Source organism: Berghia stephanieae, chromosome 12 (genome assembly GCF_034508935.2).
Source record: "Berghia stephanieae isolate SIO BIC M18660-M18661 chromosome 12, UCSD_Bste_1.3, whole genome shotgun sequence".
In the NCBI taxonomy this organism is placed as follows: domain Eukaryota; kingdom Metazoa; phylum Mollusca; class Gastropoda; order Nudibranchia; family Aeolidiidae; genus Berghia; species Berghia stephanieae.
In genome coordinates, this window is record NC_088371.1 from 7,711,047 (window position 1) to 7,726,612 (window position 15,566).

At 35.0% G+C, this 15,566-nt stretch overlaps 1 protein-coding gene across 8 annotated transcripts in view; it reads left to right on the forward strand.

The window, feature by feature from the left end:
• The first annotated feature begins 2,362 nt into the window (after positions 1–2,362).
• LOC144957842 (zinc phosphodiesterase ELAC protein 1-like) overlaps positions 2,363–15,566 on the forward strand; it is a 22,453-nt gene continuing 9,249 nt past the window's right edge. Inside the window, exons 1-6 of one of the 8 annotated variants that reach the window (XM_078889306.1) lie at positions 2,363–2,418; positions 3,204–3,362; positions 4,764–4,879; positions 5,996–6,190; positions 10,586–10,680; positions 12,269–12,364. In XM_078889306.1, coding sequence (XP_078745432.1) covers positions 3,275–3,362; positions 4,764–4,879; positions 5,996–6,190; positions 10,586–10,680; positions 12,269–12,364 — 590 coding nt within the window. In that variant the 5' untranslated portion in view covers positions 2,363–2,418; positions 3,204–3,274. Of the gene's footprint in view, positions 2,507–3,203; positions 3,363–4,763; positions 4,880–5,995; positions 6,191–10,585; positions 10,681–12,268; positions 12,365–15,566 lie in introns of all 8 variants that reach the window. The other 7 variants (XM_078889308.1, XM_078889311.1, XM_078889305.1 and 4 more) reach the window with 7 other exon arrangements.

Consider the following 15,566-nt stretch of genomic DNA (forward strand, 5'->3'; position numbering starts at 1 on the left):
TCAATGTTACACCTAATCTTTGTATTGTGTGTTGGTACGTTAAATTCCGGCTGAGTTTGGCTCAGTACATAACATCAATGAGATAATAATAATAATGATAATAAATATGGCTGCGCAGTCTCTATGGACGCTTGCCGTGAATGCGTGCGTCACTTCGAGTTTGTCAGTCTGTTTCTATTATCCAGTTAGTCATCTGCCTTCATAAATCTCTGTCTAGTGCAAGTGTTCTTAGCTTTAGAATGGCATCATGTGTGTTAAGGTGCTGAGGCAGTTGGATGTTTCCTTGTGTTGTTGAAATCAGTTCTTCGGTTGTTGTTTTTAAATGTATATGATATTTTTTGAGATCTTGATTCCATGTTGTTGGAAGTGAAGTTGGTGTACGCCCTCTGTGTTTGGCTCCTTGTTTGAAGTAATCATCCATTGAGGTTTGTGCTGGAATATTTTCATCTCGCCGGAGAACGTGTCCGAACAGTTTCCATCTTTGTTTCTTTATACGCGTACTGACTGGTTGTACTCTGCATCTGTCATATACATCCTCATTACTGATTTTGTCTGGCCAATGTACCCCAATAACTCGTCTCAATTGTTTGCGATGAAGGGAGTCCAGGGTGTTCAAATTCTTTTTTGTAAGACCCACGTACCACAGTTGTACACAATGATTGGCAGCACTAGCGCTTCGTAAAGCCGTATTCTTTTATTTTCATTAATGATGTTTGTCCTGTTCCAAACGATGTGTAGTTCTCTGAATGCAGTTTGAGCTAGCATTTTTCTCCATTTGATGTCTTCATTCTCATTAATCAAGTTTCCGAGTTTTCTTACACTTTTCCATTCCGCCTGTTTCTTGTTAACCACTGTAATTTCTGTTTTGGATTCGTTGACCTTTAGATTCCAATGTCGCAGAGTATTTGATATTATTGGTATGTGCTGCTTCGCCACGTCTGCTGTATCCAATATGTTACTGACATCAACATCGTCTGCGTAAATCGGTTTGCAGGTAAGGATTTGAGGAATTGGGAGTTTTTGTCTTAATTCTTTTCGTGCTGCTTCCAAATATACAATAAAAAGGATTGGGCTCAGACCATGCCTGCAACAGTTGTCGACGCCCCTTCATTGCAGGCATTCAAGTGCCCTCTTGATGTTCATTGTGAAACAGAAAAATACTGTTTGTAAAGTTAAATTCAGACACCTCCTTCCACTATGTGGCATGCCCAGTTTTGAGAGACTTGAATTAAATACGTTCACGAATGCACAAGAGTAGATAAAAGGCTGTAAAAGCCTACATAAATCTGGACTTATATCATATCATATCATATCATATCATGACGTAAGACGGTATCCTTAGGGAATTCCCAGGGATGTTAAAAGTGAAACTGTTTCCGCACCAACGTAAGTGTAGTGTTTGCTAGCAGTGCTCTTATTAGTCGGATATGATCTTTTTCGAGAAATGAATTTAGTATTTTCAAAATAAAAAATAATAATACTAATAATAATAATAATAATAATAATATAATAATAATAATGATAAAAATAATAATAATAATAATAATAATAATAATAATAATAATAATAATAATAATAATAATAATAATAATATAATAATAATAATAATAATCATTATCATCATCATCATCAGCATCATCGTCATCATCATCATTATTATATTATTATTATTATTTATATATTATTATTATTATTATTATTATTATTATTTTTATTATTATTATTATTATTATATTATTATTATATTATTATTATTATTATTATTATTATTATTATTATTATTATTATTATTAATTCCTATTATTATTATTTGTAAAATCTCTGTTTGTATATCAAAGATACGTACCTAGTTTCGCGTTTTAAATGAAATTGCGAGTTGCTCTGTTAAATTAATCAGATAATATTTTTTAAAAATGAAAACTAAATGTAAATCTTGCAAATATAATTGTGGGTTAGGATCTAATCTATTTATGTATATTATGCTCGCATGAGAACTAAGTTGTATTGCGCTTATTGAGGATAAAAATATCAACCCCTTCAAATGTGCGGCTATGTGGTCGAGTGGTATGACACTCGCTTTCGGATCGGAAGGTCCTGGGTTCGAGCCTCGCGCTCGGCGCATAGTTGAGTCCTTGGAAAAGGCTCTTTACTCACATTCTCTCGCCGTACTCAGGTGTAAAATGAGTACCTGGCCGTTATCAGTGTTGTATTTGTCCGAAAAATTGTAATATCGCCTAACAGGCGTCGTGTCCCGTCCTACATGTTAAATGTTGCTGTTGATTGCGCTATTTAAAGCTCAATTTTAAATAAAAAGAATAAAAAAGAAACTGCAAGACTGTAAGACAAATATTGCTCTTCATTCTAATGATCTGCCGAAAAACAAACAAAACAACCTCCCAAATCTAGCAGGAAACCTAGGTGAACAGAGCTCCATGCAGGAAACCAATATCAAAACTAAGTTCAACTGTGAAGTTGCGAGTGATTGTGAAATAAGTCTTACATGACTGTATATATACGCTATAAGCCTTTGTAGTCCTTTGGTATGACATTCGCATTCGGTCCGTAAGGTCCCGGGTTCGAGTTCCCTGTGAGACTGTGAGGAGTGTGAGCTGCGATTGAGTCCGAGTCATTCTCACCGTACTCAGGCTCAGGTGTGAAAGAGTACATGGGCTTGGTCGTTAACAACGTTGTCTATGTCGGAAAGAATTGTAATGTAGCCTAACAAGCGTCGTGTTTCGTCCTACGTGTATAGTATTGCTGTTGGCCTTGTCTTGTAGCTAAAGAACTTTGACTTTTGTTGAGTCAAACTTTGAGCACGTTTAGTGGATATTAACCAACCCCCCCCCCCCCCCAAAAAAAAAAAACAAAAAAAAAACTGAGCTTTTTTCTTAATATCTACTAAAGTCCTGAAAACGCTTTACAAGGGGTCCCTGACCAACAGCAACATCTGACCATGTATGACAGGCAATATTACATATATTTTTTTTTGGACAGAGACAACGCTGTTAACGGCCGGGTACTCATTTTACACCTGAACACAGTGAGAGAATGTGAGTAAAGAGCCTTTTTCAAGGACTCAACTATGCACCAAGCAAGGCTTGAACCCAGGATCTTTTGATCCGAAAGCGAGTGTCATGCCACATAAAATAAATGCTAAAAAAATGCTCAAGTTGTTTTTAATGATTCTTATCTTTTGTGAAAAGAACGGCTTTGATTTTGATGACTAAATCTGGTTGTAACAGTTATAATCTATAAGGAACTGTTTGTGACTGCGATGGACCGTTTAGATCTGACTTTCTTGGGAACTGCTTCGGCATATCCAACGCCTCATCGCGGTGTCTCATGCACGGCTCTTCACCATGGTTAGTCTAGTTGGATGTGTACACAAGCAGTTTTCCGGAGGACTAGTTACACACTGGTTTTCTGGTTTAAAATGACATCCTACATCCCCAGTAATCTTGTTCTAGTAGGGGGTTTGGGAGGGGGGAAACTTTTCTTATAATTTTCTAGTAGGGAGTTTTTTAAAAAAAGTTTCACCCCTCCCAAACCCCCTACCAGAACATTATAAAAAACAAGGATACTGGGGATGTAGGAGTTTTGGAAGGCATCCCTCTAAATTTAATCTAAAAAATGAATTACAACTTGTCGTCATTATTGTAGATCTTTCCATTTAATTCAGCCTCATAGTAAATCTCGACGAAGAGTATGCCTTTGCAGTCCTGCTACTTAAATGATATTGTCACAAAAGTGTTCAGTAGTTTAAGTCTTTCAGCACCATTGGCCGCACTTGGCGGCTAGAAAAGAATCTGTTCTACTGGCCAATGGCCGCACAGTGTGGCCGGTCTTGAAAGGCAAAAATAATAATGTAGTCCATTCTACTTTCTACAAAGGTACAAGTACTATAAATTGAACCAATGGTATTATTTCTTTCATCAGAACATTCAATTGGCCTTAGGGGGTATTTTAATTGAGATTTTGCGCTGAATTTGAATCATGTTGCTTTGTCTTAGCATGTCATACTCATGCTTCCTCAATCAGGTGTCAGCCATTTTATGAATGTAGCCTCAGCGCTGAAAGAGTTAATAGTTTAATATTTATAGACCTATACTGAGACAAATCTAGAATCAGTTGGCTCATTTTTCCCTTTTCTAGTTTAGTCATTGTATTGTCTTGCTATCTCTCAGTGAGACTAGTGAATAAGTATATGGAGTACACTGGTCAGGGTGTTGAATGGTCCATCAATCCTACAGAGCCTTATGGCCCATCGTATTATAGTGAGGTTGGGGTCCCGACAGCTTGGTTGGTAGAGCATTCGCTTCACATGCAAAGGGACTGAGATCAATCCCAGGTGAAGTCGAGGTTTTTTTTCTAACTCCTCGGTCCAGCCAGCTTGATTGAGTCGCTGGGTCTGGTGGAAATTGATGTGCGATGGACTAGTGTCTTATCCAAAGGACAGCAAGCAATTGCTATTGTCCAAGGAGGAGGCTAATTTTCAGGGAAGAGACCTTTGCAGTGGCACCCATGCTGATGATTAATATTATTTTTAATATTATTATTATTATTATAATTTATTTATTATTTTCAAGATTTATTTAATTACTTTTTAAAAAAAATAAGAAACTTACATATAATATCTACCATTCTAATAAATATATTCTCAATTTCCAATCACCTGCTGGATTATTTTATCATCTCTTCACCGCCTTTCCCACCCCTTCGATTTCTATCTTTTTTAATTTTTTTTTTTGTTTTTAAACTTTCAGATGAAGGCATCTGGTTGTTTGACTGTGGTGAGGGATCACAGATACAGGTGATGAGAAGTCATCTTAAGCCGGGAAAGATTAGCAAAGTGTTCATCACACATCTCCATGGAGACCATGTGAGTCAAATCAATATGTATGGCTGGCTGACAAGATCCGGAAAGATGAAGATGCGAAAATTTCATAAATTGAGTTATGTATGCAGTGGTGTAGGCCACATCTTTCTGATCATTTACCACTTTAAATTTTATTTCTACGTCTATTAGAACCCAAGTTGTGATTTTTTTTCTGAATAAAATTTGTTGCTTTTATGGGAAACACTTTATCTTCGATTTTGGCTCATATCTCAAATCGAAGCTTGCTGCATCTTCCCGGGTTTTCTCAGCCAGCCTAACATATGTGGCTATGCGATCGAGGGGTTTTTATGACAGTTAGATAGAGTCAGTCATAACCTATATTTGGAAGGTTTGAATTTTTCTTTGGTTGGTGCAAAGTTTAATTGAGTCCTTGGAAAAGGGTCCCGATATCTCAGTCGGTAGATCACTCGCTTCACAATTAAAAGGACTAAGATCAATCCCACATGCAGTTGCGATTTTTTTCTGCCCCCCCCCCCCCCCCCCCAATTCTTTCCATTCAGCAGTGATTGGGTTGCTGGGCCTGTCAGATATGGTGGAAAGTATGTTGTGATAGACCAGTGTCCTATCCAAAGGGTAACATGCAATTGCTATTGCCCGTTTGTGCTATAGAAACAGGGATAAACTCCAGCTCCTTAGCCTGATGGATCTGAAGAACTACATTTTGGAAACGGCTGTGGGATCCTGATAGCTCAGGTGGTAGAGCACTCAATTCACACGCTAAGGGGGAGGGGGGGGAGAGAGAGAGAGAGAGAGAGAGAGAGAGAGAGAGAGAGAGAGAGAGAGAGCGTGTGATAGAGGGAGAGAGAGAGAGAAAGAGAGAGAGATGGAGATCAACAGAGCACTAGAGCACTTGAATTGATTCAGATAGCTGCAATGGACATACATGTTTTATGTTGATGTTAGTTTATACTTTACAGATTTTGTGAATTTTGCGGTGATGGGCCCTTGGGCCCTTTGCAAAAAAACCTGAAAACCTTAAGAGAGAGAGAGAGAGAGAGAGAGAGAGAGAGAGAGAGAGAGAGAGAGAGAGAGAGAGAAAGAGAGAGAGAGAGAGAGAGAGATGTTAGTTTATATTTCACACTGTTTCCATTCTGTCAGCTGTACGGACTGCCAGGGTTACTTTGTACCATGAGTCAAAACAACCAACGAGACTCTGTGGTTGAAATCTACGGGCCAGTGGGAATACGTCACTACCTGTGTACCAGTCTTTACCACTCCAGGTCTGACATTCAATTCACTTTCCGTGTCATCGAGATGGCGACGTTACATTGCCAGGATCCATCAAATATACAGGTGATTTTTAACATTTTTTGATTTTGTTATTATTCTTCCCTGAAAATTAGCCTCCTCCTTGGACAATAGTAATTGCTTGCTGTCCTTTGGATAGGACACTAGTCCATCGCATATCAATTTCCATCAGACCCACGACTCAGTCATGCTAGGTGGACTGGGGAGTTTGGAAAAAAGAATTGACTTCACCTGGGATTGATCTCAGTCCCTTTGCATGTGAAGCGAATGCTCTAACAACCAAGCTGTCGGGACCCCAACCTCACTATAATACGATGGGCCATAAGGCTCTGTAGGATTGATGGACCATTCAACACCCTGACCAGTACACCACATCAATCACTTATTCACTAGTCTCACTGAGAGATAGCACGACAATTAGGAGGGGGCAGCGAGGTTCTGGGGTAGTACAGTATTTGCTTCATAACCCAAAAGGTACCGAGTTCAACTACCCACCTCATTGTGCAATATTAAGCAAGTCAGCTCGCCCGAACTCACTTTGCGTTGCTGCACTGCGGCTGACTCTTGGGTTATTCCAGTCTTTCATCAGTGAGTAAAGAGCCTTTTTCAAGGGCTCAACTAGGCGCTGAGTGAGGCTCGAACTCAGGACCTTCTGGTCTGAAAGCGAGTGTCATACCACTAGACCACAATGCACCAGGTGTAGCATGTACCCAATATTTTGGGTATGGAGAGCATTTATCTATTTATTTATTTTTTAAAAAAGGAATTAAAGTTGAAAAAGAATGGAAAAGCAATCTTCTTAATATACCACAGGTTTGATTACTTTATTTTTGTGATGTCACCTCATAGGACATGTTTATCCTAATTTACATTTTTTTAAAAATCTCCTTATTCTCATCTTTTAAATGTTGTTGATAATAAATGATGGAGTAATTTTCTTTAAAAAAAAAAAACAAAAAAAAAAAAAATTATATATATATATATATATATATATATATATATATATATATATTGGATGCGATGTATTTTTTGCGCCTCGGGCTATATTGTATGGTAGAGGCGCTATATAAATAAATGACATTATTATTATTATTATTATTATTATTATTATTATTATTATTATTATTATTATTATTATTATTATTATTATTATTATTATCATTATTATTATTATCATTATCATTATTATTCTTCTTCCTTTGATTGCCCACAATCAATTGGTTGATTATTATGGTAAATATGAAACTGCTTTCTAATCTCTCTGTATTCCTTGTTTATAATCGTTAGTCTAAAATCAATTTCCAGGGACATTCAGGGGTCGTCAACATTGGTCAGTGATGGTTTGTGTAAGGTCTAAGTATCTGCATAGCAACTTGCCACAAAAGCATCAATTGTAGTGGCTTCAGTCACTTTAGCGTCAAGCTGGTTCCAGTCTCTGACCGTATGCGGCAAGAAGGAAAAACCACGGTATTGTGTTCTGTGTGTTATGAGGCTGTATTGGTTGTTGTTACCTCTTCTCTGTCTCAAAGGTGCTGGTATCAGTTTTTTCTTGATGACTGGGCATTCAACGAGGTGGTGCTAGATCTTAAATAGCATTGTTAATCTTGCTGATTTTCTGCGGTGTTCTAATTTTGGCCATTGTAGTTTTTCTAACATGTCTGATACACTTGAGGTGTTGTGGTGTCTGTTCAGGACGTAGCGTGCAGCTCTTCTTTGCACTGATTCAATTTTGAGATGTATTTTTGGGTGTGGGGGTCCCAAACAGTGGAAGCATATTCCAGAACAGGTCTTACAAATGTTTTGTATGCCTTTTCCTTGATTTTTGAGGAGCTAATTTTTAGGTTACGCCTTAAAAATCCCAGTGTTTTGTTTGCCTTACTTGTGATCTTGTTAATATGCTCATCCCATGTTAGGTCTTTTTTCATGCTTACACCAAGATATTTTGCAACATTCACTGTCTCCAATGTATGTCCATGTAAGTGGTATTCAGTTATCGTGGGTGTTTTTGATCTTGTTATGGACATTGATTTGCACTTCGCTGGGTGGAACTTCATATCCCAGCTTTCTTCCCATATTTCTAGTCGACGCAGATCCTCTTGCAGTTTGTCACTGTCAGTGCTGTAGACTACAGTATCGTCTGCAAAGAGTCTGGCTGTTGTGGTTAGATTAAATGGCAGGTCATTAATGTATGCCAAGAATAGACAGGGTCCTAAGACAGATCCCTGAGGGACACCCGATCTAACAGGTACTTCAGTCGAGCGACTTCCATTAACAATAACAGCTTGCTGGCGGTCATGAAGGAAGTTATTAATCCATGTTTGGGTTGTGCCCTGTATGCCGTAATGACAGATCGTGTGCATAAGTAGGCTGTGATTCACACGGTCAAAGGCTTTGGCAAAGTCCATGATAAGGACGTCTGTATGGAGTCCCTTCTCCAGATTGGTTGTCAGCTCTTCCGTAAATTCCAGCAGTTGGGTTTCGCAAGATCGCAAACGTCTGAAACCGTGTTGGTATTCGGTTAGTACATTGTGTTGTTCAAAGTGGTTCGTGATGTTGCTGACGATGATGTGCTCCATTAGTTTGCAGATGATGCATGTCAAGGAGATGGGCCTATAATTTGCCGGGTCGTAGTGTTCTCCTTTCTTAAAAACGGGTGTTACATTGGCATTTCTCCAATCTGATGGTATTACACCTGAAGCCAAGGAGGACTTGAAGATGGCTGTGATGCCTGGGGCGAGTTCTGGAGCCAATTCTTTTAAGATGCGGGGGGATAGGTTATTATTATTATTATTATTATTATTATTATTATTATTATTATTATTATTATTATTATTATTATTATTATTATTATTATTATTATTATTATTATTATTATTATTAAACTCCTATACTAGAAATTGAATCTATAGCTACACAAATGACTCTATGAGAGGGTTAATTTCTTTTCTTTATTTTAGGGAAAGAATCCTTTTTCTTCCATTGCAAAAAATTGACTGTTCACATTTAAATTCTAAAGTCACTTTTAAGAGTCTGATCCATTCTGACATAATACTGTTTTGGGACGATGGGACACATATTATGTGCAGCTATGTGGTCATGTGGTATGACACTCGCCATTGGATCAGAAGGTCCTGGGTTTGAACCTTGTTCAGCACATAGTTGAGTCCTTGGAAAAGGCTCTTTGCTCACATTCTCTCACCGTACTCCAGTCTAAAATGAGTACCTGGTCATCAATAGCGTTGTCTCTGTCCGAAAAAATTGGCATGTCCAGTCCTACATGTTAAATGTTGCTGTTGGGCAGGGACCCCATGTAAAGTACTTTTAGCATGTTTAGTGGATTTTGCGCTAAATAAAAGCTCAATTTAAAATAATGAATTTTTTGTATGTGTGTTCGTTGATTGACTTAAAGCTCCTGTTCTATTTGACTATTGTTATTTATTTAATCTGTTAGAAAATTTGAGTCAATTTATGGTTTTCAATTGCAAATTGGTTGAAATAAAAATGTGAACATTGAAATGTCATAATGCCGTAACTGTACATGATGAATCAAGACAAGAGTTACTGGGTGGAGTTCCTGACCTCCCATAGTGGGCAGGGAGGTTCTTACTGTGTCTTCTATCCCCATGTATCTGTTTTCTAATTGCTTTCTGTCTTTGTCTTGGAAAGAGATTACTTTAGTCTTGTCCTGACCCTGGCCAGAGAACTTGGCTGGGAAGGAAACAGTCAAATGCATAGTTATTGTTTTGGGAAATGATATTTTTTTCCTTGTAAATCATCTCTCTGTTATGTAATGTTATTTTTTTTATTTTTTAACAAATGATTTGTAATCATTTGAATGTGTTGCTCTTCTGAGATCTTGTGTTGGTGTCTGGGTGAGACTTTTATGTGATCTCAAACTAAGTACATTGATGGTATGTTCTTGGAATCTACATCTGATCCCTATTGGAATCAATCCCCCTTTGTGTTACTTTTTTCTCAAGTCCTTTTAATTGTGCATCTAGAATGTTTTTACCATCCTATTTTCTTCCTTTTTACTGGCGCTGAAACTGTTGTAATGGCTCTCATAAATATATGGCTTCATTTTATTATCTTTTCTTTTTTGGTTTACTGATTTTTAAAAATTTGATTTTTCATAAACTTTTTAATTAATTAATTAATTAATTAAATAATACACACACACACCACACCCCACACACACACATATATATATATATATATATATATATATATATATATATATATATATATATATATATATATATATATATATATATTATATTTACCGCTCCTTTAACATTAAAGTTGAGCACTTCTAGTTTGTAGATTTTGTTTTATAACTTTATATATATATATATATATATATATATATATATATATATATATATTATATATATATATATATATATAAATATATTATATTTGTGCCTGGTTTACCTTTAGGACTGGCCCATGGAGCCCCAAACCAAAATCCCTTTTGTACCGTATGAAGTTCCTGGTCAGACTTTAGTGGCAGACGATAATGAAATCTGGCAATTGTGAGTTCTCATCTCTCTTATTTGTTTTGTTTTTTTTTACTTCATCTTAAGGCATTGCACTGTGATCCGGATGACCCGGGTTCGAGCCCTACTTCAGGCACTTTCGTTTTTTTCCTTGAGCAAGATTATTAACCCCCAATTTGCTCACTTGGACAACATGGGTGATTCCTGTTGACATCAGACATCTTGTTTGATGAGTTATCTATATTCCTTCATGGAATGCCTAGGCGACGATATCTTATGATATCGTGGCGCAAATAGCATAATTATTTTTTTTCAATCTTTTTATTGATATTGTTGTCACCATTGTCATTTTTACATGTTGTTGTCATTGCTTTGTTTTTCTATCATTATCGTTTTTACTATTGCAGTCTTCGTTTTAGCTAAGATTTTTTACTGATGTTATTGTTGTTTGTGTTGTTAATTTAGTTGTTATTTTTGGCTCTGTTCTTGGCCCTGTCCTTTTTACTGTATATATGCAGCCCCTTTCTAGTGTGATATCCAGATTCAATCTGAGTTATCATTTTTATGCAGATGATACGCAAATATATGATTCAGCACCCCTTAGTAATTTACAGTTCTTAATACAACGAATTACGAGCTGTTTTAATGAGATTAAATCTTGGATGCACCACAATAAGTTAAAATTAAATGATAGTAAAACTGAGATTTTAATGTGTGGAAGGCCGAGTATCCTTAAACAGGCAAATAAATCACCTATTACTCTCGGAAATAGCACAATAGAATTTTCAAATAAAGCAAAAAACCTTAGCGTCATCATTGATAAAGATCTTTCCATGACAAGCCATGTGAATAACACCATACAATCTATGTACATAGAAATGAAAAAAATAAGCAAAATTCGTAATTTAATACCGAAGCATATAACAGAACTTTTAATTAATTCCCTGGTTTTATCTAAATTGGACTATTGTAACTCCCTTTGGGCGAATTTAGCTAAAGACAAAATTAGCAAACTTAGCAAATAACGCAGCCAGGCTCATTGTACGCAATAACAAAAAATACCCGTCAGCAACTCTTCTTCTCCATGAGTTACATTGGCTTCATGTGGAAAAAAGAGTTGCCTATAAGATTTGTACTGTTGTCTACAAATCCCTGAGCACGAACAGTCCCTCCTATATTAAAGACCTTCTAAACATATATGTCCCCAATAGAAACTTGAGGTCAAGCAATGACCAATCCATCCTTGTCAAACCTAAGCCATTGCGTAAAATAGGTGAACAATCTTTTCAATTTTCAGTCCCCCATTTTTGGAACTCTCTCCCATCACATGTGAGATGCTCGGATTCGTTGACAACGTTCAAATCTCGCTTAAAGTTTATCTTTTTACGTCATAATGTTGCAATATTATTTTCATATTTTGTTGTTGTTAAATTGAATTCGTATCACGTTTCCTTCACACTTGTCTCACTGTAATATGTTTTGTTTTATATCACTGTAAAGCGCTTAGAACCTGTGACAACGGGGTAAAGCGCTATATAAATGCCATTTATTATTATTATTATTATTATTATTTTTGTTGCCATTTGCAATATTGTAATTATCTCCATTTCCTCAATCTCCAAAGATATTCAGACAACAAACTGACAGTCCGAGCAGTTTGGCTGAAGCATCGAGTGCCAAGTTTTGCTTTTGTCATTGAGGAATCTCAGAAACCTGGAAAGTAAGTTTCCGCACTAAAAAAACAGCAAAAAACAACTTGAGCTTTATTTTTTTTTTTTGTTTGTTTTTAATAAGATAAGATTAGTTTATTGCTTTAATGTAACTGATAGTTTTTTCATAACTATGGGTATACAAATTGTATAATCAATATACCCATCTTCAGAAACACAGGCCCAAGTAATTAATTATAGTAATAATAATAACAATAATAGCAACAATAATAACAATAACACCAATAACAACAGCACCACCAACAATAATAATAAAAACACCAACAACAATAATAATAATAACAACAACAACAACAATAGAAATAATAATAATGATAGAGCATATAAACTTAGTGATAAAACTACTAAAAATTATTATAACAGCCACGTTAGCAAAAACAGGAACCATAATATCTAATAATAATAACAACCATCATAACTACAACTACGATAATAACAAAAACAAAAACAGTAATAATAACAATAATAATATTTTATTTTATTTTATTTCATTTTATTTTATTTTATTTTATTTTATTTTATATCAATTTTCTGATCCCAATATCGGTTCTTAACAAAAATAAAAAACCCAAAAATTTTTTTTAAAAATAAAAAACCTGTGATGAAGATGGAGACGTTATATCCGATATTACAATGTCGTTCAATTTGTTGGCATCCGCTTTTATAATATCTAATAATTAGAAAAAAAAAAAAAAAAAAAGTAAAGACATCACAAATACATGTGAATGCACAACTAGATACACTTATCTATAGAACAGTAAAGGAAGGTGCCCCAAACGTAAACAATAACAAGTTGCTAGTGATTTCCGTTAGGGACCGGAATAATTTACGCACAATATAGGTCTCCCAATTTTGTAGTTTGAGTTGTAGGCAAAACACTTTCAGTATTGAAAATATGTTTACATAAAATCTAACAGTTGCAGAAATAATAATATAAGGCTAAATTATTATGAAAATCGGGCTCCGAATAATTCTCGTTTTGTTCACACCAGCGCAATAATTTGCTCTGGTCTAAAAATAGATAGACTGTAACTTTTGATAAATTTTACCTTTTGTTCCATAAAATATCCATATCTAGACATTATTTGATGCATGATCGAGTATTTATGAATATGTGTTTCTTTTGCCACCTAACAGCCAAATTTTAAAGGTTATTTTTTTCTATTATTTACATTGGAACGTGAGCTGTCAAGACAGGAACATGTGGTTTGCCACGTGCTTCTCGACCTTTGTTTACGTATGGGGCACCTTCCTTTACTGTTCTATATGCACAATCGACAGGCGGAATCAACGACCTTTGTTGTTGTTGTTGTTGTTGTTTTTTTTTTTTGTTTTTTTTAATTTTTTTTTTTTTTTTTTTAAATTATTATTATTATTATTATTATTATTATTATTTATTATTATTATTATTATTATCATTATTATTATTATTATTATTACTATTATTATTATTATTATTATTAATATCATCATCATGACTATTTTAGAACCAACATGTCCATAATCCCTGCTATCACAATATTTTCAGCCCGTGCTGCGATCGCATTTCCTATTTATCTCATTACTTATTTATTTTAGTAAGTGTACAGGGCTCGCATCGAACTCAACTTGACCTTGAAAATAGGTCCCGAGTTTGCTCACCAATTAGCAATCCTATATATATATTTTTTAGCCTCTGTCGCCTGCCTTTAAGTGTACACTCCATACACGTACGGTCACTAAACATACACCATGTAAAAATGTGTGTATGCACATAGGTGCATGTATGTGATATGTATGTATGCATATGTATGTATATGTATGTGTATATGTATGTATATATGTGCATCTTCGGGCCACGTTCCAAGTGCCCCATATGTCAAATTGCATTGCATTTGACTGTACGATTAATATCATAATTCAGAGGGGGCGACGTTTTTCTTGTCTCACTTTCTTACTTTTGCTCCTTCTTTGAGTGTACAAGGGTCATATATCTTTTGCATTATTATTCTTTTTTATATTTACCCAATATGCGATTGTAGCATTGTGAAACATTTGTGGTGATGGGTCTTATATATTTTTATTATCATTATTATTATTATATTATTATTATTATTATTATTATTATTTATTATTATATTATTATATTTATATTATTATTATTATTATTATTATTATTATTATTATAATCGTTATTATTATTATTATTATCATCTTCATCCTTATTATTAGTGCTATTATTATTATTATTATTATTATTATTATTATTATTATTATTATTATTATTATTATTATTATTATTATTATTATTATTTCTTTTATTATTACTATTATGACTACTACTACTACTATTATTATTATTATTATTATAATTATTATTATTATTATTATTATTATTATTATTATTATTATTAATTATTATTATTATTATTATTATTATTATTATGATCGATATCAAATAATTTTTTTTTTTTTTTTTTTTTTTTTTAAAAGGTCAATATACCTATCCCTGTTTATTGTCGTATTTAAAAGACGGAGATAATTCTAAATTGGCAAAGCAACGACAAACTTTGGGTGTCTCCCATTCCTGAGGTTAAAAAAAACAAAAAACAAACTTGAGCTTTATATGCGGCTATGTGGTCTAGTGGTATGACACTCTCTTTTGGATCGGAAGGTCCTGGGTTTGAGCCTCTTTCGGTGCATAGTTGAGTCCTTGGAAAGGCTCTTTACTCACATTCTCTCACCGTACTCAGGTGTAAAATGAATACCTGGCCATTAAGAGTATTGTCTCTGTCCAAACAAAAAAAAATGGTAATATCGCCTAACAGGCATCATGTCCCGTCCTACATGTTAAGTGTTGCTGTTGGCCAGGAACCCCTTGTAAAGTGCTTTGAGCGCATTGAGTGGATATGTGCTGTATAAAAGCTCTTTATTTTATAGTGCACTAAACATGCTCAAAGCGCTTCACAGCGGGTCCCTGACCGACAGCAACCTGTAACATATAGAATAGACATGGTGCCAATAAGGCGATATTACAGTTTTTCCAACAGATGCTGTTAATGGGCAGGTACACCTGAGTATGATGAGAGAATGAGAGTAAAGAGTCTTTTCCAAGGACTCAACTGAGCAATGCTCGAACCAAGGACCTTCTGATCCGAAAGCGAGTGTTATACCACACAACCACATAGCCGTAGTTTACAGTATCGGATAAGA